Source organism: Clupea harengus, chromosome 2 (assembly GCF_900700415.2).
Source record: "Clupea harengus chromosome 2, Ch_v2.0.2, whole genome shotgun sequence".
In the NCBI taxonomy this organism is placed as follows: domain Eukaryota; kingdom Metazoa; phylum Chordata; class Actinopteri; order Clupeiformes; family Clupeidae; genus Clupea; species Clupea harengus.
This window is the reverse complement of record NC_045153.1, coordinates 20,848,631-20,874,645: the sequence shown is the minus strand read 5'-3', so window position 1 is coordinate 20,874,645 and position 26,015 is coordinate 20,848,631. Positions and strand designations below refer to the sequence as shown.

Below are 26,015 nucleotides of genomic sequence, written 5' to 3'. Positions count from 1 at the left end.
GAGAAATCAAACAAAACATTTCGGGAGGGAGTGGGGTGGGGGGTCTGGGCGGGTGGAGATAAGCAGAAGCAGGAGCGATATCTAAAGTCTCAACGGGATCCTGGTGACAACAGCGCGTGAATATGCATCCCCTGATCGGTCCCAAGGACAACAGGAGTCAGGTGTCAGAAACCATAAACATCCCCGCAGTGAGCGCAATCCTGTGCGCAGTCTGTTGTTTGGGATCCTGTCACGGGTCATTAGAGGCAACGGAGCTCTACTGCACAGGCGGAAGATGGGGCCCGGGCAACCACATGCGGCGGCCCAGCGACCGGGTAGGGCAGCTGGGGAAGAGCTCTCAGGGGAGACTGGGCCCCGGCTGCGGCTCAGTGCAGCTCAGTGCAGCTCAGTGCAGACGCGCGGGCCCCCTCCTGCGCTGACGGGCGTCTGGGCTCCAGCCAGCTGAGCCCAGAGACCAGAGAGGGGAAGGATTGGGTCAGTCCTGCCTGGGTGGGGGGTGTTTTTTCTGGATGAACAGGAGGAAGAGAAGGAGGAGAAATGGAGAGGGGGGGTTGAAGGGCTAATGGCCACACTTGATAGTAAAGTGATCTGTGTTTGTGGGGTGATGGGGGATGCAAGCAGACGTTTAACCTCACCTAATGGGGGGTGCAGTGTGTGTGTGTGTGTGTGTGTGTGTGTGTATGCGCGTATGTGGGTGGGTGTGCTCATGTGTGTGAGTGTAGTGTGCGCAGTTGTGTGTGGGTGCGTGTGTGTGTGTTTGTGTGTGTGTTTGTGAGTGTGTGTGTGACCGAGTCAAGCGTTTGAATGTCAGCACGGTCTGTTAAAAGCTTTGGCTTCATGCACTTTGAAGCTGCGGCCCCTTTCGACTGCATCAGTTTTAGTTCTTGGTTCATTCTGAAATGTCAGCACTGTTATGGCAGCTCCAATCATTCGCCCTAAAATGCGCATTTCAACCAGTGAGATAGGAGATAGGAGGTGAAGGCTTTCAGGGTCATCCTGACGTCTGAACTACACTGAACCCAAGCAAGGGTGGCTGCCATGAGAAAAGTGACAAAGCTTAGGCTCAGGAAATAATACTAGCCACTGTATCACAGACATTAATCAAATGTGTTTTGGGATTATCATTTTGGAGTACACATGATATGCACACATAACATACATTGATGCAGGACATTTCACACACATGTTTCATTGACAAAGTGTTGAATTTCGGTGGTGTTTGATTTTCATAGCATAAATGCTGCATAAATGTATTCTTAACGTAGAACACAATAGGTTCAACTCACAATCTAGTTATTTCACATGAAAGTGATGGCTCACTCTACAATCACAAAGCTTGCTTTTTTCTCTTTTCTAGATTTTTCTTTTGGTTCGCACTGATAAGATTTTCCAAAATGATTTTTTTCCCGCCCAATATTCATGGGACATAGAGATGAAAGCATGTTTCGTCTTTCAAACATGATGAAAATTAAACAGCTAAAACTCCCGTGTTACGTCTTTGGCTTAAATGCCAGAAGAAACAGCCATTGATTCCCATACAACTGCACAGGATGTTAGCAGTTCTAAAGGTGTTAAACTAATTTCACCCCCAGAGTGAAGCAGGCCTTGAGCGTCTCAGATGTTTAAGGGCGGGAGCCGCAGCCAAGAGTTGAGACACATTTTTTTTCAAAGCGTTGTTCGAACGTCTTCATTTTGATATCAAGAAAAATCTCTAAAACATTCCACAAAGTTTAATGACTTTTTTTTTTTCTAAATGCGAGTACAGCATGAAAGGAAAGCTGCAGATGGCAGTACTCTTTCTATCAGATTTACCAGAGCAAAACTACAACTCAACTAAAACTTCCCAAAGTCTACTCTTAACATCCAGATTTGACTCGATACACAGTGCTTGTTCTAGGAACTGAATCCCAGCCATAGCTGTACACCCAGTGAGAGATTTGAGGTGAACAAGTCAGGTTTCTTGGTACTCTGTCTCAGAGATCTAAGTTTCAAACTCAGGTGTATGTATGTTTGTGGTAAATACTGTATAGGAAGGACAGGTGCCTCTGTGTGTATGCTGGCTGTGGACTGTGGATTATTGATAAATTATATTTTGTGACCAGAATATCAGGTGAGTTTTGGTGCAATAGACATCAGTATATATCCTTCTTATCTCACAGCATGGGTAATGCAAATATTTTGCTTCTAATTAAACATTTAGATTTGAAATGGATGTGATGGTTGTTTTTTTATATTTTATGAATATTTTAGTGAATATTCTGTCATACATATTTCAGCATATTCAACATTTCCTACCTTAAAATTCAGATATGGGAGCTGGTGGCGACAGACTGGTGGAAATATTAAGAACAGGTTCCTGCACTGGCCAGCAGCAAACGAGGCAGCTTCACCTGAGTGAAGGGCACCGTCAACATTTAGATGCTGATGAAACATTTATAGCTTGAATGAATATGGTGAGCCTTTTTCAATGGGGCATCACTCCTCTTGTCACTAGTGGCTTGGTGAGAAAATGCACCTGTGCGTTATTGCCAGCAATGTGACTTTCAAAAAGCATGTTTATGTCTTTCTGCGGCTCCAAGACTATACAGCAAACTGTTTTTCATGTTGCTTGGTAAGCATGAGAGAGACACATTTGAGCAGAAACCATCAAGTGTAAATGCATCATTGGTCGACGCTTAAATATTAATAGGAGAGCGCAACTAAGGCAGATGAAGAGTGGAACCAGCTCATGTTTTATTCCTGACACATGCGACAGAAGCGAACAAAAGCCTGATGTTTTTTTTTTTTTTTTTTTTTGAGGGGTGGGGGTAGAGGGAGGGTGAAAACGAATGAACACTCAAATATCTGCCTGGGAAAAAAAAAATAACATTTCAGGAAACTCAGCAGGCCATGTGAGCGCAGGCACCCTTAGCTATCGGTGAAAAGGTCACAGATATGAAGGTTATGATGGCGATTCATTGTATGACACACACAGCCCAAGCCCAGAGCGCTATGCCCACGTCAGACTCAAGCATAACAGAACAGCTCCCCACATGTGCCCTTTCTGTGGCTCGTTGTTTCATTACGGCTCGTTTGACTGCCTGGTCTGCCCGATCTAACAGGCCAAGAATTCCCTAGAATATTGTAGCCTCTTTGGATTCTTCTCAAGTGAGTCGACAGAGTTGCTTTCGATTTGGCCGGAAGCCTTTTATTATGACACACACTAAACCAGACTACACATACATCAATGGCACAACAGGAGGGGAGGTCACCATCCACACTGACGGGCACATTAATGGAGGATGGATAACAAAAAAGGTAACATAAGGACTAACGCTGGCATTAAACAGCATATCACACATACGAAATGAGGAACAATCACACATACTTTGACTATACGCAAAAGGGATACACAACCTGACCGCTGCAGCACGGACAAAACAACAACACAACACCCGGTGCATGCTGGGAGTCTAGGCAGCAGGCACCCCCAACACGCTTCAATATATTCCCATGAGCGGCGCTCTGATATAGGAGCTACACAACATGGAGGGCTGGTCTCTTAATCTCATCCCATTTTGCTGTATAGATTTTTTCTCTTTTTTCTCGTCTCCTTTCTTCTCTTCTTTTTCTCTCCCCTGATGTCTCACATCAGTGATTGAAGCTGAACCTCTCAAAGTGTACCATGATAGGGATTTTACAGGGGCGCTTCGAGCCATTTGAATCTCTCTCATGTAATAGCCTTTTTTATGAGGAGCATCTACTTCTCTCTCTCTCTCTCTCTCTCTCTCTCTCTCTCTCAAGCTTTAGTTTTTTTATAACATATCTAATTATCCACGAGGTCCAGGCCTGGAACAATATTATATTATTATCCCTTCCATACTTAACATTTTGCTAAGGCCAAGTCTGGTAATAAAGAACCGGCAAGATTGAGACATCAGAAAGTGCCAATCAGGCAAGATTACTAATTAAAAAGTCATCGGGCACCATAATCAATCTCGGGAATGTCACAATTCATAAACCAGCCTATCACTTTCCTGCTGAAATATTCATCTATTGGCATATATTAACAAGCCTGGTCCCGGTGGCAGGGCAGGTCTTAAAATGCAATGGCTGATGAGAACCTATGACCGTCCACTCTATTCAGCCGCTTCAGCACCCATCAGCATTTCATCTCTAGTTTGGTCTCCTTTTTTATATTCCCCCCTTTAAAAAATAAATGGGCAAGGCCTGGCTGGGTGGCCATAAAAAAACTGCCTTAAAACAAAGGGGAGGTTAACTTTTTCTTTTCATTTCTATTCTTATAATATTTTTGAGTTGGACTTTGTCAGTCTCCCCAACGCCCTGGTGGAGTTGTTTCTCTCAGATGCTGTCGGCATTGACTGGTAATGAGTGCCCGTGTCGGGGCGGCTGTGGGCTCCCGCTCCTGCATTCGGTCGTCGCTCAGTCTCACTCCAGTGCCTCCTTCTCCTCGGCTACTTCAGCGGCGGCTCACCGCACCCACCAATTAAGAATGTTCTAGAAGCACATTGCCTCCCTCCGGAGCACATAAGTGAGAAAGGGCTCAGAGATAAACAGATACAGAGACACACACACACACACATACACTCACATACACACACACACATAGCTGTACACAAGGGGACACACACTAAGACACACACAAACTCACACACACACACACACACACACACACACACACACACACAGTCTCAGTTGCAAAATACACAAGCCCGCATACTGACAACAAAAAGATACTCCCGATGAAAACAAAAGAAGAATCAGTCGTGTCCCTCAAAAAACACGAGGCACAAGGCATTCACAAACAAACGAGGGAGAAAGATTAAACGCTGGAGGACCACGCGCTAAAAATATTCCACTAATGCCTCCGTAACTAACCCACTCTGCTCCCATGCAAGTCAACAGGGAACACTTTTTTTTTTTTTTTGGCTTTACAAAGGCTCTTGCTCTTAAAAAAGGCCAGCAATCAAAGGGAAAAAATCTCTATCTTCGGTTGCTATGGCAGAGGCTGAATGTATTTCTGTCTTGTGATGTGGCGAAGAGGATCACAGGAGAAGGCGCCTGGTCATTTGTGCGGCAGCCAGAGCACCCTCCACAGAGACTAGCCACTGCCACAGGGAACGCACTCCTCAACCAAGGCTGAGGAACCACTCATAGACCCCTCAGCACAAATCAACACAGAAACCAGCAAGGCTCTGAGAGAGAGGGAGAGAGAGAGAGAGAAGGAGAGGATGACTGAGGAACGACAGAGTGAGGAAGGGTTGGAGGAGAGAGGGTGACAGAAGTGGATAAAAAGAAGTGAGCAAGGCAGAGAGAGGAGAGAGAGTGTGAGGGAGGGATAGAGTGAGGGAGGAATGGAGGAGAGAGGATGACTGAAGTGTGGAGCGGAGCAAGGCAGAGAGAGAAAGAAGGAGAGACTGAAGAAAAAAGAAGGGAGTGAGGGAGGGAGGGAAGGATAGAGAGAATCAACAGAAGTGGGAGGTAGGAGAGAGTAGAAAGAGGAGATGAAAGAGAGAGAGAGAGCATTGAAGAGAAAAAGGGTGCAATAGGAAAGAGAGGGAGGAAGAGAGAAACATGTGGAGGTGAGAGAAAGATGGAAAAGATAACTGAGAAAAGGGGGAGGGAGAGAGAGCACGGAAAAGAGAGAGAGATGAGAAGAGATATCAGCAAAACAACAAAGATAATTGGATAAAAGGGAGTTTTGGTAAGGGTACTGCATTTAATCTGTCCAGCGCTGCTAGGCTGTGACGGAGGCCTTAGATGTTCCCTGAAGCTCTCTAGGGTAAATAAAGACACTCTAACGCGCCACACAGTGCACTCACATCATCTCATCTCAACAACTCTGTGGAACATTCATTGAGAGGGCGTCAGAAAGAGAGAGAGAGAGATAGATAGAGAGAAGGGAAGAGACCCAAAAAGAACTGCAACGTTCTAATTGGATGTGTTTCTCCAGCATTACAGATTCTACAACTCTGTGTAGACAGAGTGAAATAAAGCCTCGAGGAGAAAGATACACACGTAAACATAAATATATATATATATATATATATATATATATAAATATATAAGAATAAACCTAAAAATAAGTACAGTTTTCTGAATGGTGTGGTTTCTGTTTGTACTCAACTATAGTACTCTGGAGTTTTTATTTGAGATAACAAATGCTGCGGTGCTCTGTTATATACAAATAAAGGTCAAAGTGGAGGCAAAGCATCCATGTGGTGGAGTGTTATGAGGTGAAGCCTGGGTAAAGCTTGCTCACTGTAACCGCAGGTCTTCACTCTGCCAGGCATCATGGACACAGCGGGCCTGCAGTGTCTGTTTTGAAGAGCAGCCCCAGTGCTCACGTGACCTGAAAGGGCCCCAGTGCTCCCTCTCCTTACTGGGACTGTGATGGCACTAGAAGCCCTCTCTGACCCAAAGCCCTGAACGAAAAATCAAACCCTTCCCCCAAAGGGAGAGCGAGAGAGAGAGAGAGAGAGAGAGAGAGATGGAGAGAGGGGGAGAGAGAGAGAGAGGCACTCTCTTTTTTCTCCTCTTCCCACTCCCCTGCCATTAAATCACACAAATGAGAGACAACCAAGAAGAGAGGAAATGGATCTTCCGTCTCGCAGCGTGGTGGAGAAGCCGAGGAAACTGCATGGAAACACCACAGGTGCATGTTGGCTTTGCCTTGTCGTCTCCCTCTCTATCTCGCCCACTCTCCCTTCCCCTTCCCTTTCTCTCCCTCTCTTCAGATCTAAGGCAGGCTGGGCAACACAAGCAGGGCCCAAGAAGACCTCTCACGGAGCTGAATGGAGCAAAAGCAAGGCCCAAGAAGAGCTCTCACGGAGCTGAATAGAGCAAAAGGGCAGGCAAGGTGAGTCCTAATGGAAAGTCAGCTGGCTGAGACAATGGCCAATCTGTTACTAGTTGTGGCAAAATGAGTCCCTCCCCCACTCCCCCACCCCATCACAAACAGAAATCAATACGCATTGTGGCCTCCTTCCTCTTTCGGCATCATTTGTCTTTTAAGCAGAAACACTGTCGCTTCCCTTCGGCTCCATGTCCAAGAGCCCAACCCTCTCTCTCGTCCCCACACGGCCCCACATCACCCCACACCAGCCCTGGTCTTAAATTCCCAGGATGCTTTTCCTGTTGGATACATCCCCTAGCGAGTTCCATTTAATCAGAAAAAATTATTGCTTCTTACTCCATCCCAACAGACAGAGGGAGAAAGATAGTATTGTCCGCCCAAAAAAATCTATCAACCCAGAGGTGGATTGCTTTTCCCTCTCACGTATGAGGGGGGGCATATAATACACGCTATTTAGATACAGGACAGCCAATGCGAAATGAAAGGGCCTGAATTGATAGGTTGCAGACTCTGGGCAGGATCGCGTGAAAGCCATTTCTCCTCCGTATCGGGCCTCTGCAAGCCGACACAGAAAGAGGAACTGCTCCAGATATTAAAGGCTGGAATTCTATTTCACTACATGTCTGGGTGTGTGAGTGTGAGTGTGAAGGTTAGCCAGCGAAAAAAAGGGGCAAAAAGGAGAAAAGAAAGAGGAAGGAAAAAAAAAAACGGCATGGAAGCATTTCACAATGGCACTGGCTCTGGGAAAGTGCATGATTTTCAGCGTAGGAAATGCCTGTTCAACCTTTATGATGTTTGTGTGTCTGTCTGTGTGTGTGTGTGTGTGTGTGTGTGTATGTGTGTGCTTCTAGGCTGAAAGGTTACCGATACAACAATGTGTCAGGTGACTATTGGCTTGCACTTATCTTGCTGGAAGAACCTGTTGGGTTCCAGTATTTTTTTAAACATTTTTTTTCTTTTTCAAAGCCTGGTGGCAGTGTATTGAGAAGCCTTTTAATCAGCCATCAGCTAAGTGCCTTTCCCTCTTAAATGAGAACCAAATGTCACCAATTTCAGGCGAGAAAAATAATTGCGGTTGTAAATGTCACAAGACCCAAAATCAACAGTAATAAGTGCTTTGATCAATAATGTATCATGCTGTCAGGTACAGACGCATGCTGCATTAATCAACTCCCCCGTGAACGACAGAGTCTGGGGCAGAGTGGAACTCTGCACCCCCTGGCGTGCACCGAGCCAGGGGGAAAGATCCGATACGCCGATTTTGGCCGGAGCTAAAAGGCTTTGATTAGCATACGATATCAGAGAGCTGAAAGAGCGAGAGAGAAGAGAGAAAGAAGGAGAGAGAGAGGGAGGGAGGGACAGAGGCACAGAGATAAAGAGTCGCGATAGACAGGCAGACATGACGCAGGTGCATATGTCTGATGCTGGACCCTATCTGACATCTCCAGCATGACAGGACGGGGTTTTGCCTGGGTGTGTCAGATGGTATCACAGAAGAAGGATGCAGATTTGGCACATTGATAAGCCGACGGGTGACAGTGTTTGACTGCACCGGGTACAGGGCTGATTTCGGAGGAGTGAGTCTTATGCTGTTTGACTTTTTACGCCATTCAGGCTAGGTGCAACCAGAAATGGTTGGTTTTAGCACACTTCTTTTTTTTTTTAAACGCACAAAATAGTTCTCCCTTTACAGTAAATATTATATACAGCCTAAATTGAGTTAGATTCAGAGTGTCCATTTGGCTTGGTTTCCACGGCACCCAACCCCTGCCACTTTTTCCTGGGCGTGCAGGTTCACACAATCTCATAAGAGATGTGGCCTGTTCCCCCCCTCCTTCTTTATCGTCCAAGCGTCTATTTTTATGTGTGCGATTTTAACTCAGCTGAGAGTTCATAGCCTCTCTGCTGTTCTTTATTGTTGCCATTCTTCAGAGATGAATTGCATTACTGTGGGGGGCCACCTCTCAAACACAGGGCACACCTCATTCATCCAATACAATAACCCCACCCATCTGGCAGACTGGGCCCGCCACGTCACTGATCCACTCCGACATCTGGTCCACATCACATATGTCAGAGTAATGGTGACACACACGCGCGCACACGCTTAGCTTAGCCTAGCCTCGCCTCACCCGTTCCCCCGATTGATGCAATTCAAAATAGCAAATCAAATTACCCTTTACACTCTCCTACCCCTGCATCCAACCCCAGTAAGTGCTGCAAGAACACTGACCACACATTAATTATTAAAAGCCACAGGACTCTGGCTTTATACACCCCGGCAGCGAAGGAACACCTCCATGGTGAAGAGAAGATGCTATCGCGCCCTGCACACAAAAGCAGAGGGACGCTAACGTGCTGCTAAAATCCTGATCAATTTGGGTTAATCCCCTCACTGTGTGCCCTCCACAACTGTGTGTGTAGGTGTGTGTGTGTGTGTGTGTGTGTGTATGCATCTGTGTATGTGTGTATTAGACTGCTGTGTTTCCAGATTGCCATCAAGTCCTGGGAAATTGTATTTTGAGGCAATTTCAGGACTAACAATGGAAGTCAAGGCAAGAGAAAGGAATGCAGGGCGTGGCTTGGTGTGTGAGGCTATACCTTTAGGATGTAGTCGGAATTGATTTTGTGTACAAAACAAAGAGCAAGCCCCATGCATTCAGCTGGACAAGGCAGCAATTAAAGATGCCATTGTGTGGACAATAGACTGTGCCTGGCATGTTCAGATTAACGATTCCCAACGGTTTTGTTTTGGCCTCGAATAAAAAGGTAAAGAAGCTGTTCTCAACTCCCCTGTGTAACAATATGTTTGCTTAATAATGGTTAAAGGGGTGGCAGAAAAAAATTATGTTATATTTTCTCCGGGAGTCCATTGTGTGCTTTTTAAAAAATCATCACAAGAGTTGTGCCTGCAGCATCCGCTGAGAATCCGGTGTCACATTTCCTTTTGACATGCTCCTCAAAAAAGCTTAATTAGTCCTCCAGTACTTAAGTAGCATCAGCTAATGAAATTCATTAAGCAGTTAAGCGTTGCGATTTCCTTGCTTTTTCACTGGCAGCTGACGGAGGCGAGGTGGGTGGAGGAGAGGGAGGTGAACTATGTGGGCAACCGAACTGAACAAAAGAATCCTCCTCCACAGAGAAATCTGAAGCTCATTGTCACAGAACACAGATAACTCTTATTAGCAACTGTTCACTCCGTTAGCTTTAGCCAGCAGCCACCACTGTAAGTTAGTGAGGGACACGCTGCTCTTCTGCTTGGGTGATATTCTCCATTAACAGCCGAGGTCTGGAGGGGTCTGCAGGGACTGGGCACTGTGTTGTGTGGAGATGATGATTCTATTGAGAGGACTAGCGACTAGCGGTCTGGGGTGTGGGGCTAGGAGGTTCACTAAGGTAATGTCGCAATCCAAAGGCACGGGAGGTGATTTGCAGAGGGTGGTCAGTGGCACTGATCAATACATCTCTGGAGGAAAGGGGTTGGGGAAGGGTGAGTGTGTGAGATGAAGCCACATTTCTGGCTCTCTGCCCGTCACCGAGCCAAACCTGATCCATCCCCAGGGTCTGACTTACCCCGACACCCCCCCCCCCCCCTCTCCCAGCCTCCTGTCATGTAATCCCAGGACTACCCAACAGCAAACAACAGCACAGCATCCTCAGAATGAAAGAGGAGGAATTCAGGTACACACAGAAACACACGGGGAGATGTGTGTGTGTGTGCGTGTGTGTGGGCGGGGGTAGTGAGACCTAAATAAAAGATTTACTGCATTCAGATGATCTAAAGACATATCTATTAAAAAAACAAAAATCGACAACAGGGAAGTGTGGGAGCACAACCTACTGTTTGAAAGAAAAAACACCCCTTATCTATTCCAAACAGTAACGTCAACATTACCACGTATTTACACATATCGTAAAAAAAGAGTCTCGGGACCATAAATATCACTGCAGCCTATACCAGGTGATCAAATGAATTCTTTAAAAGCATACGGGATGAAAGGAGGTAAAAAAACAAGCTGGTCACGTAGTATAATTACGATGGAAATGACTTTTATACGTATGCACAGTCAGACTGCTACACATAGCCACACAAAGAGGTGGATGCGTGAGCAGCACACTTGCAGGCATACATTAGAGTCACTCCAATCACATGGTGCAACAATAACCTCCGCGCAAGAACAAAGAAGAGGCAACGGGAGATACAATTTACATGACAACAGAATACACACACACAAACACGCACACACACACACACACACACACACACACACAGAGAGAGAGAGAGAGAGAGAGAGAGAGAGGGGGAGAGAGAGAGAGAGAAAATACATAGATTCATAGACAGAAAAACTCACACAAGAAGATAGAGCATAACAAATACGCTGAGGCAATGTGAGACCAATGTCAGTGTGTATAATTGGGCTGGTGGGGGCTGACTGATTTGCCAGGACAAAACAGCTGTAGATGTAAATGCTGTATTATTCATCAGTATTGTTGCCATAAAGAGCTACTGTGTTGTGCCATTATGCTGTTGTTGTAAAAAATTAAATGATGTCATATCTACACAGATGTAACTATTTGACGGAAAGTTCCTACAAGAATGTACCAAACTCCCAGTGTTGAAGCTGTACACCTTGAGCTTTTCAGAGGAGCTGCTGCTGCTGCTGCTGCTGCCAGCTTCTGATTAAGTAGGGTATTTTTTCCCTGAGCCGTTGGTGAAAAAAATACAACAAAACAAAAAGCCAGACTGGTAGGTATGATAAGCAAGGCTATCATTTTTCCTGCTCTCTTTAAAAAGGGCAGGTTAAAGTATGAACCTTGCAAAATAGCATGTAGCAATTTGTTGTAGAACTTACTGCAGGGGTGTATGCAATCGTTCAGTGGTGTTGTTCGTTCGTTCAGGTTTAGTATATGCTCACTCTTACCCTCTGCTTCCTTTGACAGCGCTGACTGATGCAAAACCACAGAAAAGACACAGAGTACACAGACACGCACATGAATACAGACAAACAAATGCATTGACTAGACCCATACACAGACACAAAACAAATTGCCGAACACACACACAGACACACACAGAATATGCCTGCACCAGATAGCGAGACGAAATGCCAGACGACACCAACATGAACCGCAGCGAAATAACATTTACATGACCAAATCACAGGCTGGCACACACAGAGTAGGGCCCGGGCGCAGACCTGCGTCATAAAGCTGTCTCCTCGGGCCCCCGAGCCCCTTTAATTTACACAGCAGCAGCAGCAGCAGCAGCAGCAGCAGAAGCAGACAGTAGAGGCAGCCCGGCCCGCTGCAGCACCGACAGCAGCAGAAGCAGCATCACCCCAGAGCCCAGCGCGCTGACCACGCACATTCCCTGGGATCCATCCGCAGCTATTACTGCCGCTGTTGTTTCAAGCAGAGATTAAATGAGGGGCGCGAGGAGGATAAATTCAGAGGGATCTGTCCAGGGCCGCCAGACACAAAAATCAATGTTTTATCTATGGGAGAATTCTAATGAAGGCGCAGCTGGACTTGGCTTACAAATCGCCGGCAGGTTTAGCTCTTTTGAAGCTCAACGTGATTTTCCAGGCCTTCCGTGTAAAGTTAAGTAAGGGACTAATTGAGAGGGTTGTTTTAAAAATAAGTAAGCGGTAGGGGGTGGGCTTGATGTGTCATGAGCAGTTTTGTTTCGAAACCTCTCCTCTTAAGCGGACGCGTCAGATCGGCAGGAATGCGCGGATGTCTGAGTTATGGCGGCGACGCCGTTTAGTGTCAGAGATTAGGTAATTAATTGGCCCGGTCGAAATATGATGCATTTTATTTTGGCGGGCCGGGCATCTGCCAGGAACTGCCGGGGCTGTTTGGAAGGCCCTGTACAAATGGCGCTCCCTTAACTCGCGATGACTCACAGCGAGCGCCATCAATCATGAGATTTACTGTCCTTCTCACATATCAGAGCGAGGAGAATTGACTGAAATTGACACACAAATACGGACCACCGCTATGTGCTGCAGCGCTGAGGAGAGAAAGAGGCTGGGGAGGGGTGTGAGAAGGCGGTGGAGTCGGGTGGGGGGGGTGGGGGGGGTGTTGTGGCTAGGCAGCAGGGCATTTGCCATGGTGATATTATTGGGAAGGTACAGATTAAGAAGGGTCACGGTGAGGTAGCCGCGCGAGCTTTAAAGTCGGGTTATGCCTCACCACGGAAGAGAGGAGTGTGCGTTTAGATTATGGGTAATCGTTAACACACAGACTGTCCTCTCATCAGTGGGAAAGAGAGAGAGAGAGAAAGAGAAAGAGAGTACGGCCAAATTCACTCTGAGAATGATTTAAATCCAGAAAATGGACAGTCACAGTGTTTCTCCAGGAGGTCAAAAGTCAGCAGCCATGCCACAGCTTCTAAACCTGGTCTGTTTGTATTCACAGCAACCCCCATGCATTGGGTGCTGTCTGGCACACCATGGTCTACCACCGGGCACAGTTCAACTAATGACCACATCCTGCATTCCTTGAGAATCTGGTTGCTTGCCTCAGCCTTACCCCTCTCTGTCACAGAGTGAACCTCAGGATGATTGGCATTTCCATGTTATGTGTATGATGAATGTAGTATATTCTTGAATTGATCCTTGTGATGTGGGCGGCAGTCTGATCATGGTTTCGTTGCAATCTGAAGTACCTGCCATAGTTGTATAATTTGATTAGAGTCTCACTTTAGTTCTTTATTTAACCCAGCCCCCCTGGGAATAACCAATCAGAGGGCTGTTGGAGAGAACTTAAAGGATTGGCGTGTGGCGAATGCATAGCGATAGATGTTGAGGAGACTTTAGAGTGCTGCTTCTCTTCTCCTATCTTTGAACGCGGGGATCCTCTCTTCCCTGCTTTCTTCTATCACTCTGTCTATCTGTCCTCTTCTCCCCTGCTCTCCTACTCTATCACTCTATCTGTCCTCTCTTCCCTGCTCTCCTTCTCTATCACTCTGTCTATCCTCTCTTCCCTGCTCTCTTCTATCACTCTGTCTGTTTAATTTATTTATTTGATCATTCAGGTATATTTGTTCTAATTGACATCCAGCCTGTTTATTCAGTTGTTATTATTTACAGTTGTACTTTGGGTTTTATCTTACATCCATTCGGGTTTTACCTTACATTTTTACAACATTTAGGCTTACCATTTATTGTATTCACAATTAATTAACCATTCATTTATAACTCCTTGTGTACCATGCCATTATATCTATCCGCTGGCTTATATACTGCCTGGTAATATTGAAGGTAATTTAATAATTTCATGGAATCGAATTAATTGTATTTTTCCACCATGTTTACCACTCGAATGCATTCTACTGTCCCCTAAAGGTTCAGATTGTATAAACCTTCCATGTATTGTATAAACCTTCCAGCCTGGTGTTTTTTTAGCCGTTGGTAACATGTTGGTTACAAGAGAGAGCCATGAAAAACTCTTAGCAACTTAGTCACAGCAGGCAGCAGGGCATCTCTGTACTGCTCTCCACCAATCAGTGAGTGCTCTCAGCCCAGGCATGTGTGCCTCTCTCTCGGCATTTAAATATGCACATACTGAAACACCCTCTCTCTGTCTCTAACTCTCTCTAGCTTTCAAGCTCTCTTTCTCACTTACTCATTCTATCTCTCTCTCTCACACACACACACACACACACACACACACACACACACACACACACACACACACACACACACACACACACACACACACACATACACACACGCACGCTCTATCTCTCTGACTGTGTCTTCGCAGTAAATCTCTGAAGTCTACACCGCTACTGTATGTGAATTATGGAGATCTGGTTAACTCCTCAGCATTGTCCTGTCATCAGTACTACTCTCGTTTAAGTGAGGAGCAGACACTGTCACAGTAGGTTGCGCATACGCATTTCGTCGTCTTCCCCTCCCCGCACGCTGTACATTTGTTTGTCAAACTCTCATCATTCTTTAAATATTATGAGGCCAGCCCTGCTTGGAGGCACAGAAGCACCACACCATGAAATTGCAGCAGTCGCATTCACTTCAAGCAATCCAGAAAAAAAGGGGGGTTGCCCTGAGCTCTCCGCACATGGGCAGATGACAAGGCTACAGATCCCTAAGGTCAGAGGTCAATGTTCTCCCTCTGCTTTTATCACCACTCCCTCTTATCTCCACTGAAATAGCAGCAGCTTATTTACCTGAGTTGCCTATGGAAACAGAGTTTTATAACGTCAATAATGCCGCAAGCTATTAGGGCCAGTGCATGTATCTATTCTTGCTATGATGTGAGATTGGTTGTTTTGGCCAGTTTATGACGTTTTTATGTACGTATATAGATATTTATATGTCAGGCCACTGAGGTCAACCATTGGTGTAATGGGATGATGCACCAAAGACAGTAACAGCGGGGGAGCAAGTGTCTTACAAATATGTATAAGCAATAACCTAAAGCACGACATGCATTTATTTCCTACATCGCAGCAGTCTGCGGTGAGAGCGGATTGCAGTGAAAAGAGCACAGTCTAGAGGCTTGTAAAAATAACACAGCTGCGTCGGGTGACCAGCAGAGAAGAGGGGCGTTTTGGAGAGGCTGTTGTAAATGTCAGGAAGCATTGGGGTCACTCCGACCTGCCAACCCCCCCCCCCCCCCCTACCCACACCCCCCTCACACACACACACACACACACACACACACACACACACACACACACACACACACACACACACACACACACACACACACATACACACAGAGACACACACACACACACACACACAAACTTCCAGGCTGCCAGATCACTGACAAGAGAACAGCAACCCTGGCTGCTTTGCTCCTAGCCGCTCTGGAACCATTAACTGGGAGTCTTGTCACCCGCTGATTAAACAGAGCCCTCCTCCCCCCGATCCCCTCATCGTCTCCCTCCCATCCTCTTGTAATTGGTCAGACATTACACCAACAGGTTTTCACAGAACTGCTTACACATACACTTAGACACACACACATGCAAAAGAATCAGGGCAGTCGTACAGCAAATCCACATATGTGCCATACACATGTATGCACGTACACACACACACACACACACCACAAACTCACACACAATACACAGATATAGTATGTTTATGTGCACTGATACACACAAACACACACACACATACAAATAAATTCACATAACACACACACACACACTCACAGACACACTCACACACACACAATCTCATCCATCAAAGCCCAGCCTGCACCAAGCTTCTCATTGTGATGGGTGGGCCTGCACCAGTCATCCTGTGGACAGCCCACCCCTGATGCCAATTGGAGGTGCCAGCGGTTGACCCTGAGCCTGGGCAGCATCTCTAAATGGTGGCAGATTAAGACCCGGGCTGTCAGCCGCCTGCAGACCGGCCCAACCCTGGGCAACATCCTGGAGAGTAATGAAGGTGAAGATGCCTGAATAATTAACAAGCACCAATAAAGACTTCAAGCCCCTTCTCTATCTCTTTCTCTCTTTTTCTTTCTCTCTCTCTCTCTCTCTCTCTCTCTCTCTCTCTCTCCGGAGGAGGAGATATGGAGGGGAAAAAATGTGGCCATGGCGGAGGGAAGAAATGCCTTTACAACTCGCAGGCATGTGATGTTTAATCCATAAATTCAGCCTGTGGGTGCTGGGGGGGGCAATATTGTGTGTGTGTGTGTGTGTGTGTTTGAAGAGGATAGTGAGAAAGCTAGGGAGAGAGAGAGAGACAGACAGACAGACGGACAGAGAGAGAGAGAGAGAGAGAGAGATAGGCTAATTGACTTCTATCAAAGAGCTGTTTCCAGCCCTACTCCAGATCTCCCTGCATTAGAAGTGGCAGGTGGGGGGTGGGGGGATCTCTCACACGCTTCATACACACCTCATCAGAAACGCTGAGGTCACTCGGGGACCACTCACCTCATCTGCAGCACTTCACACACACACACACACACACACACACACACACACACACACACACACACACACACACACACACACACACACACACACACACACATTCACTTTCTCTCTCCCCTTCACACACACAAATACTCACACACACACATTTTCTCACTCCCCTTAACACACACACACACACAAATGCTCTCACACACACACACACACACACACTTTCTCTCACCCCTTCACACACACACACACACACACACACACACTCTTAACGTACATCCCTCCATCGTCAGTAATGTCTACAATTTGATTTCGCTCCTCTCAGGCAATTGCAGCAGACAACGTAGGGCTGAGGATCGGTAAATAGTCAGACAGCCAGCAGAGGTATTCTTAGAGAATGAACAGTAAGTGCCACGAGGAGAAGAGAAGAAGCTGTCTCTCTCTCTCTCTCTCTCTCTCTCTCTCTCTCTCCCTTTCTCTCTGAGTCAGTATGTTTTTGTCTACATGTCGGCTGTGGTGGTTTCTCATATATGAGTATATCCCCCCCCCCCCCCCTTTTTTCCCCCTAGCCCCTTAAAACTTACGAGATGGTAGAAAAAGCGAGAGAGGGAGAGAAAGAGAGGGCGAGAAAGAGAGGGAGATAGAGTGAGAGAGCGAAAGAGGGTGAAAAAAGAGGCCTTGTTCCTATCAAGCATCCAATCAGGCAGGCGTGGGTGAGGCTGCCGGCTGCTCTCTGCATTATAATATCGCTCAAAGGAATCGGCAACATTAAAAAGGCTCTCAGCACGCAAATGGTAGCGAGTGGCTCCGAGAAACGATGGGGACGCGTTCAATTATCGGTGTGACCACAGGGCTCTTTCTCTCTCTGACACACAGACACACTCCGTCTCTCTCTCTCTCTCCCTCTCTCTCTCTCTCTCTCTCTCTCTCTTACACACACACCAACACACTAACCCTCTCTCTCTCACTGACACACACTAACTCTCTTTCTCACACACACACCAACTCTTTTACGCTCTCGCTCTCTCTCTCTCTCTCTCTCTTTCTCTTTCTCTTTCTCTTTCTCTCTCTCTCTCGTTCATACAGCACTTTGCCAGCACAGCGGTTAAAAAGCATTCTCGTTTCCTGCACACTTCAGTTCTATTCCCCCCCTTCAGTTTGGCCTGCTCTGCTGCATTATTCACCATAATTGCTCAAGGTGGGCGGTGTGCTGGTGTGTGTGTGGATGGGGAGAAGGCCAGGAAGCTGTGAGAGTGAGTGAGTGTGTGTGTGTGTGTGTGTGTGTGTGTGTGTGTGTGTGTGTGTGTGTGTGTGTGTGTGTGTGTGTGTGTGTGTGTGTGTGTGTGTGTGTGTGTGTGTGTGTGTGTGTGTAGTGATGTTCTAGCTGGCAGGGTCAGGGAAGATTTGTCACGTGCAGTTGTGTGGCAGTAAGCGACAGTCCCTGTGGGGGCGGCAGGAGGACAAGAAAAAAAAAAAAGAAAAAAAAACAGGTCGACCGACATCAGACACGGCCCCTCAGCACAGGAGTGCAGGGCCGTAACACAGGGGCCACGGCCCTCATCCCCCCAACAGGGTCATCGAGAAATAAACCTTTAGAAACGCAGCATTTTTTCCACACAATACAGTCCGAGCTGCACACGGTCCTTGCCGGAAAATAAGTGCTTTTCAAAGTCAGAGGAACGTTCCAAGCCCAGCCCAGCCGGGGTGCAGTTCACTCTCACTGTGTCTGAACAGCATGTATGGCCATGTATCATCGACACACGCCAGTCAGAGTGGACCACCTCCTTGTTTGGACTGACTTACAGTAAATATGTATGAGCTCAGAAAAAATACAGTTTCGGCAGCGAATCACTTTTGAAAACATTCGATTTGAGGACGACAGGTGTATGTGTGTGAGTGTGTATATACGTGTGTGCGAGTGCGAGTGTGTGTGTGTGTGTGTGTGTCTGTGTGTGCAGGGAAAAGGGTAATGTATCCCTGATACAGGGTAATTGTGCTATTATAGCTGTGGAGCGGCTCACAGGAGTCCCCCGCTGTGCTTTTGTGAGGCAGAAGAACACTGTTTATCCAGGGGGGTATTTTCCGGGTATCAGAGAGTGAATGGGTCCGGCGGTGGTGGAAGACACGGGATTTGCACATTTATAACACCCCAAAATCTACTTTGCCATCCTTTTGTGCGGACGACAGGGGTAAAGAAAACAAATGCGGTTGGAGGGGGTGGTGGCGTTGGCGGGGGTGGGTCTGATATCGTCAAGTGTCAGATTTGAAAAGTGACAGAATCGGAGGAACAGATGAAAGCAAAGACCTGTGCGCTCACAGATACACTCACACAAAGACAGAAACGTACACACTCACACGTGCTCGCTTCCATACTCACTCACACACACACACACATACACACACACACACACGCATGCATGTGGTTGAGGCGAACTCGTTTGCGAGACAAGGGGGTTTAAAAGCTGCGTTGAGCAAAAAAAAAAAAAAAGACTCTCTGCCGAAGACGAATTTGTGAAGTTATTCAAATGAAGCTCAGATACCGATGTTCAGAACAAGTAGCGGAGCGGTGTGAATTTGAATCGCCGCACTTTGCCGTGCGTGTCCCTCCCATGTGGACTCCACTAGTGGGGGGGGGGCGGCCTGTATCCAGCTCTGACGCCACGCCGTGCCAAGTCTCGCCTCCACCCTCCGCTCCACTGGTAAATAATGCATAGCTACCCTACGTGAACAAACCGCTCAACAGCCGATTCCCTGTCCTGTCACACCTGGGTGGTGAAAATGGTAAAAGCCCTGGGGGAGGTGGGGCTTTGGATAGGTGCTGGCCTGACTAATCGGCAAGGCCGCCACATTAATTATCCACAGGGAACACCAATGCCAGGGCCTTGGTCAGCGCTGGAACAGGAGATCTTCGGTAATTATCAATTAGGACAGCATTCAATGCATGAGCTCAGTGGCTCACTCGCTCCACTCACATACACACACACACACACACACTCACACACACACACTCACATTCACACACGCACTCACACACACTCACACACACACACACACACACACTCACACTCACACACACACACACACACATTCACACACACACTCACACACAATCACACACACACACACACACACACACACACACACACACACACACTCACACATTCACGCACTTACTCACACACTCACTCACTCACACACACACACACTCACTCACTCACACACACACACACTCACTCACTCACACACACACGCACACACACATGCAAACATATACTCAAACACTGATGCCCTACCCTCCTCCCCCCAACAAACACAGTTTAGAGAGCTTCCTTAGCTGAGACAGGCTAAAGGCAAGTGGAACATAATAATGTCTCTCCCTCTCTCTCTCTCTCTCTCTCCCTCAGTCTCTCTCCTTCCCTCTCTCTCTCTCTGCCCCCTAAACTAATAACATTCAGTGCGGGCCAGCTTGAGGCTGGATGTGGCTGGTGTTTTTTCTCTGATTACGGCCCTGGCTGTGTACACTGGCTGCTGTCTCAGCCATGCGTTTAGTCACAGCACAGCACAGTTATTAGTCAGGACTGCACCAGGCATTGTGTGTGTGCTGGCTCTTTCTGATTAATGGCAAAAGGGCAGCCTGTGAATAGTAAGCACAGGTCGGCAACCTTTGCACACACACACACACCCGCACACACACGGGAGCCCAGCAGGAGAGGCAGAGAGCAAAGCTCAAAGAGAGAGAGAGAGGGTGAGAGAGAGTGCATGTTTGTGTGTGTGAGTGAGAGAGAGAGAGAGAATGCATTTTTGAGAGAGAGAGTGAATGCATGTTTGTGCGTGTGTGTGTCAGAGAGAGAGAGAAAGAGAGTGAGAGAGAGAGAGAAAGAGAGAGAGGAGAGAGCGAGCCGCTGGGAACATTTCCCCAAACACCAGCTGAGAACACATACACATTGGCTGGATGTTTGAAGAAAAGCCATTTGCATAGCACACAATGTGAACCGCTACAATAGAAATCTGCACCTCAGAGCATCTCCCCATCCTCAGATCTTTTGTAATGGGGGCTGATTTTATCTCCATGTGATGAAGCAGAGAGATTACAAAGACAGAGAGAGGGAGCCATGGAGGGGAGGTGTGTGGTCATGGTGATGATGCTGATGGAGGGGACATTGAGAGGGAGTTAGGAGGGTGCCGTTGGGGTAGGGGTAGGAGGGGTGGAAATAAATGCAGTTCGGCTCCAGGGAAAACGGATGCTTGCATCATGGTGCAGCAGGCACAGGGGAGTGAGGCTGGCTGGCAGCCTTGGCTCCGACTCCGGCTCCGGCTTCAGCTCCAGCCCCGCTGGTGAAGTGACTCAGAGAGGAAATCAATAAGGCCATTGAAAATAACCCCAGCTATATGCATATTCACGACAGCTAGGGGAGGGAAAAATACCACTCGCGCTAAAGCCATTGTTCACTCCGGGGAAACTGACAGAAGTTATAAATGGCCAGCGCTCCTCTCGGCACTGTCATGGCACAGGGCCAAACAGGTATTTGTTCAATTTATGATCGCATGAAGGCATTCAGAATGCCTCCCCCTTCGTGAAGAAATGGCTGATAATGGCAATGCAGTAGCTTTGAGATAGTGAACTTCTGCCATCTATCATATTTTCTATTTACTGGTAGCCGTAATCTACAGGGACTGTCCTTAAAAAACGAATACCGCGTTGCATTTCGTGGGGGCTGCACGGCCAATTATTTCCTGCGTGAGGCAATGTGCCAGGGCTTAAATTAAAGGCTTGACAGTTAACCATTAAAAGAGACTTACTTTTATTAGGAAATCCTAAGGAAATCTATTTCCACACCAGCACCGGGGGCTCCATTGGAGCGCCTGTCACACAATGAGGTTGAGATTCATGGGAGGAGAATGTAAAGAGGCTGACCTATGACCCCTCCTCTCCACACAGATTCCGTTTCTCTAAATTGTTGTGGGAGTAGAGTGTGAACGGCCATTGAGCGGAGAAAGCGGCGTGTGAGCGTGTGCCACTAATTCTGATCTTTTATGAAAGTGACGGATGCAGTGCCATATTTTGCACATTAAGAACATTTCAGTAATGTCTGTCCATTTCTCAGACATTTCTATAAATACATAAAAATACGTCATAGCATCGCTATATTTTCTATGGACAATACTATGTAAAATCATGACTATTGCATTGTGCTACCACTCTCTTTAATAATTCATCATAGTGATACGTATACATATTTAACATGAAGTCAACAAGTGATTCTCTCTCATTCATTCATTGGGTGCCCTGTGATGCGTGCAGCAGCTTAGCGTTGGGGCGGCCCGGAGAGTAAGTACTGCAGCTCTAATTACAGAGATGGATTTCACTGAGTGCCTCTCCATTACGGGCAGCACAAGTCCACCGCAGCAGAAGGGTGACCACGGGGCCACACTCCCACTTTTCCCCCACGCGCATCTATTAGCCGGCTATTATACGCAGGCCTACACTCCTCTCCTTCCTCTCTCTCCCTCTCTCCTTCTCTGTCTCTCTCTCTTCCTCTCGTTCTCCCTTCCCTCCCTCGTGTTTTTTTTTTTTTTTTTAAACCGTGCCGTACTACAAATGTTCTACACTGTCGAAAGATTTGGCCAAAAATATTGGCGCGCCAGGCACAAGAGCCAGATGGCACAGCACCAGTATGAGGGATAAGCAAAGCACTTTACAAAGCCTCGCGTTCCTGCAGACTCGCTCTGCCCATACACTCCCCTCCCTGGGAGGCTGACACACGTATACAGCAGACCCAGGCAAGGAGGTGTATTTACTGAGTGTTTGTGTGTGTGTGTGTGTGTGGTACCTTGAGAAGGGAGTAAATGGGGTTGTGGAGTGTGTGTGTGTGTGAGGGGGGGGGGTTACAACCCTGCCCTCCCCTCCTCCAAGCCCCAGTATCTTGGCCACTCTGGGCCTCTGTAAATCTAGATTAAATGGCACTGGGTCCCCCTAGTAAGTGAGAGAGGCGGTGAGAGTGACTGCGCTGAGATAGAGAGGGGTTAGATTGAGACGGATAATTGCTTTGAGTGAGAGCCACTGGAGAAAGGGAAGAGAGAAACTCTTTTCCTGCCATTTCTTTCTCCACACAGTTTATCTTGGAGGGTCTGGCTGGTGTTGATGCCTACACTGTGGTGATTCTCCACACACACACACACCACACACACACACACACATCAGGGCTGCCGTGCGGCTCTTTCAAGCTGGGCGGAAGGCAGATGAGCAATGTCAGCGCTTGATCCCGAACGGGGAGCGCTTCAATATTTCATCTCGAATCATTTCGGATTCTTTTAAAAAGGAGAAGGGGGGGGGGGGTTCGCTGTCAAGACGGCTTTGTTCTTCTCCACTGTAAGAGACTGAGAGTTGAGCATTGAGGGAGCCAGAGCGCGCCAATTTCATCAGCACATTACAACACGGAAAATAAATAAATAAACGGAAGTTAGAAATAAATGAACGCTTTGAGAGACACTTCCTTTCAGGAACCCAGAATTTTAATTGAAACTCACACCGTGGGGCTGAATCAGTTAGTTACTGCATAACTGTATTTCCACTGTCTGTCTAAATACGGCGACCTATATTACGAAGGAAGCAAAGCAGAGACAAAAGCGAGACACTGTTTTCAAAGTACTTTCAAAAGGAGTCGAAAGCTAACAATGTATCTCCCGTTCTGGTTTCCCCAGTTGCCGTAGTCTAGATTCGGGCAAGTTGTATTATGCTGTGGATTTTGGAAACAGTGGCACGAACCTGGCAGGGGACAACGGTTGGGGGATTATACAGAAGCTGAAGCTTTAAAGGGACTATTAAGACTAAATCCCCGAGCTTCAGTTATGACTGTGTGTACGGAGATTAGAGACGTCCCCCTCCATCTGTTAGGAATTTACACACGGTCACTGGTCAGGACAGCTCGCATTTCATCCATCTGCATCAGCTTTCCATATGCTGTCACACAAATGAAAAAAAAGCCAATCCATTGAGTGTTTGGATGGGGCGAATATCGACAACATGCACAGCACTCTCCCTTCTCTCTTTGGCACTTAACTCTTCCCCACATGACTTAGTGCTCAACTTTTTTTCCTGCCCCAAAGGGGGCCCTCGAACACAACCAGCATGCAATGTGGGAGCAGCACAACACACATGATCAGACACAGCTGATCCACTTCACTTCACTGAACGTCACCTCGCTTCATACTCATTTCTGTTTAGCCTAGTCTACTTGTCGGTATATATGAAGAGGAGAGGGAGATGGAGACGGAAAAGAGCCGGGGATAATTACCAAGTTCTTGTTGCCGTTCTTGCTGAGGGGCCCTCGGAAAACTCCCTTGATGTTCCGAAAGTGGCCGTTGCTGAGGTGCGTGGAGCTGATGACGATGTAGTAACACGCCATGAGGCTCCAGCGGCGTCCATGCACAACGTGCTGACAGGGGGGCCACGAAGTAAACAGTCCCGGTCTGACACAAAAGCCAGAGAGAGAGAGAAAAAACAAGCACGCACTCTCTCTCACACAGAGTGAGAGTGAGAGAAGTCCACAGCTTTACTCCTTCTCCTCTCTACTTTCTTCTTCCTCTGCTTCTCCTACTTCTGTCTGGTGTTCAGATCAAAGGCACCGGCTCACTTCCCCAGTCAAGAGAAGGGGGAAAGAGAGCTCCCTCATCTCACTGAGGAAGGAGACTCCTCAAGCAGTGTGGAGCAATGCTCACAAGCTCTGAAGCACAGAAACGCACACACACATATACACACACACTCTCACTCACACAGTGTCTCTGAGCCACTTGCAGCTTTCTTGTTGTTTTAAAGAGGAAGGGTTTTCTTTGTGTTATTTTCCCCCCCTCTTCCACTTTGCTTCCAACAGCGCGATATCCTCCTTCACTGCTTCTGGCAGCAGCAGAGCCCTGCACTCTCTTCTCTGCACTCTCTTCTCCTCTGCGCTCTCTTCTTCTATTCTTCTGGCCAGCCTCCTCAGTTGGCCGCTACTCTCTCTCGCTTTCCTTTCTCTCCTCCCCTCTGCTCCCGATCGCTGGTGCTTCACGCTGCCGCTGCGCTGTGGCGCGGTGTGCGAGTGGCACTGGCGTTCCGGCGCTCTCTGCCGGAGTGCTGAGCAGGTCCGTGCGCTGGGCTGCTAGATGACGCGGCGGTGGCGGCGGCCGAGGCAGAGGCAGGCATGGCTGTTATAGAGTTGCTGCGCGTTCGCCGGTCCAGTGCGTGGAGCCAATGGCTGCGAGTCTCCCGCGAGCGCGCGTGTGTGTGTGTGTTTGCGTGTGTGTGTGTGTGATGGCGAGGGCTGAGGGAGAGAGAATTGCATCTGTCACACGCACTGCCTCTCCAGATCCTCTGAGTCAGCCCCCACTTCCCCAGCCAACCAGGATTCAGTGAGACTCTCCCTCTCTCTCTCTCTCTCTCTCTACCTCCCTCTCTCTCTCTCTCTCTCTCTCTCTCTCTCTCTCTCTACCTCCCTCCCCTCTCTCACTCTCTCGCTCGCTTGTAAGCTTCAGCTCCCTCACTCCCCCTCCTGCTTCTTCCCCCTCCCTCTCTCTCCATCTCTCTCTCTCCCTCTCCCTCTCTCTCCCTGTAAGGAGCTGAGGCAGCAGACTGAGAGGAGGTATAGAGGTAGCGCTGCTGCTGCCGCTGTTGGCTGAGGATTGCAAAGCTGCTCTGGAGGATATTTGTTACAAGCGCTCTCATCCATCTTTTATCATGTTAATCTGTACCAGAGATTATATAAAAAGCCAGTTGTGTACCGGAGACGAAGACACATTCTGTAGCCTTGAGTGTTGCAAAATGAGAAAAAGATTTTGTGGCTTGTCTCAGCGGAGGCGTGAAGCAGTTTAAAAAAAAATGCACCTTGTCAGTTTAATTGCCATTCTTGATGGACTGGCTGTTCAAAAGCAAATCATTATTTATTTATAAGGGAAATGGCCATTGCTGAGATTGCAGTCAGATCAAACAGCTACTTTAATTTCATGCAAGCTTTTTAAAGTGTGATGAAAGTACAGAGCAACCAGTAGCACCCGGTTGTGTGCACACACAGACGCGTTGGTGTTTCGTTCATCCATTCACATCACAGAAACACACACACACACGGGTTTGAAAATGTACTGCTGAGTTCGGTTTCCCAGCACAGTTACTCAGCTCTCCTCTCCTCTTCTCGGCTCCACTTGTTTACAGAAGGGGAAGGAAGTGTTCAGAAGACCTTGTTTAAAAAAAAAAAAGCTCCAGGATGGCGTGTG

At 47.5% G+C, this 26,015-nt stretch overlaps 1 protein-coding gene across 1 annotated transcript in view; it reads right to left on the bottom strand.

The window, feature by feature from the left end:
- Nucleotides 1-25,136, bottom strand: part of znf804a (zinc finger protein 804A) — a 46,632-nt gene extending 21,496 nt beyond the window's left edge. The window contains exon 1 of the mRNA XM_031586453.2: nucleotides 24,065-25,136. Within this exon, the coding sequence (XP_031442313.1) occupies nucleotides 24,065-24,175 (111 nt within the window). The 5' untranslated portion in view covers nucleotides 24,176-25,136. The remainder of the gene's footprint in view (nucleotides 1-24,064) is intronic.
- Nucleotides 25,137-26,015: the final 879 nt, after the last annotated feature.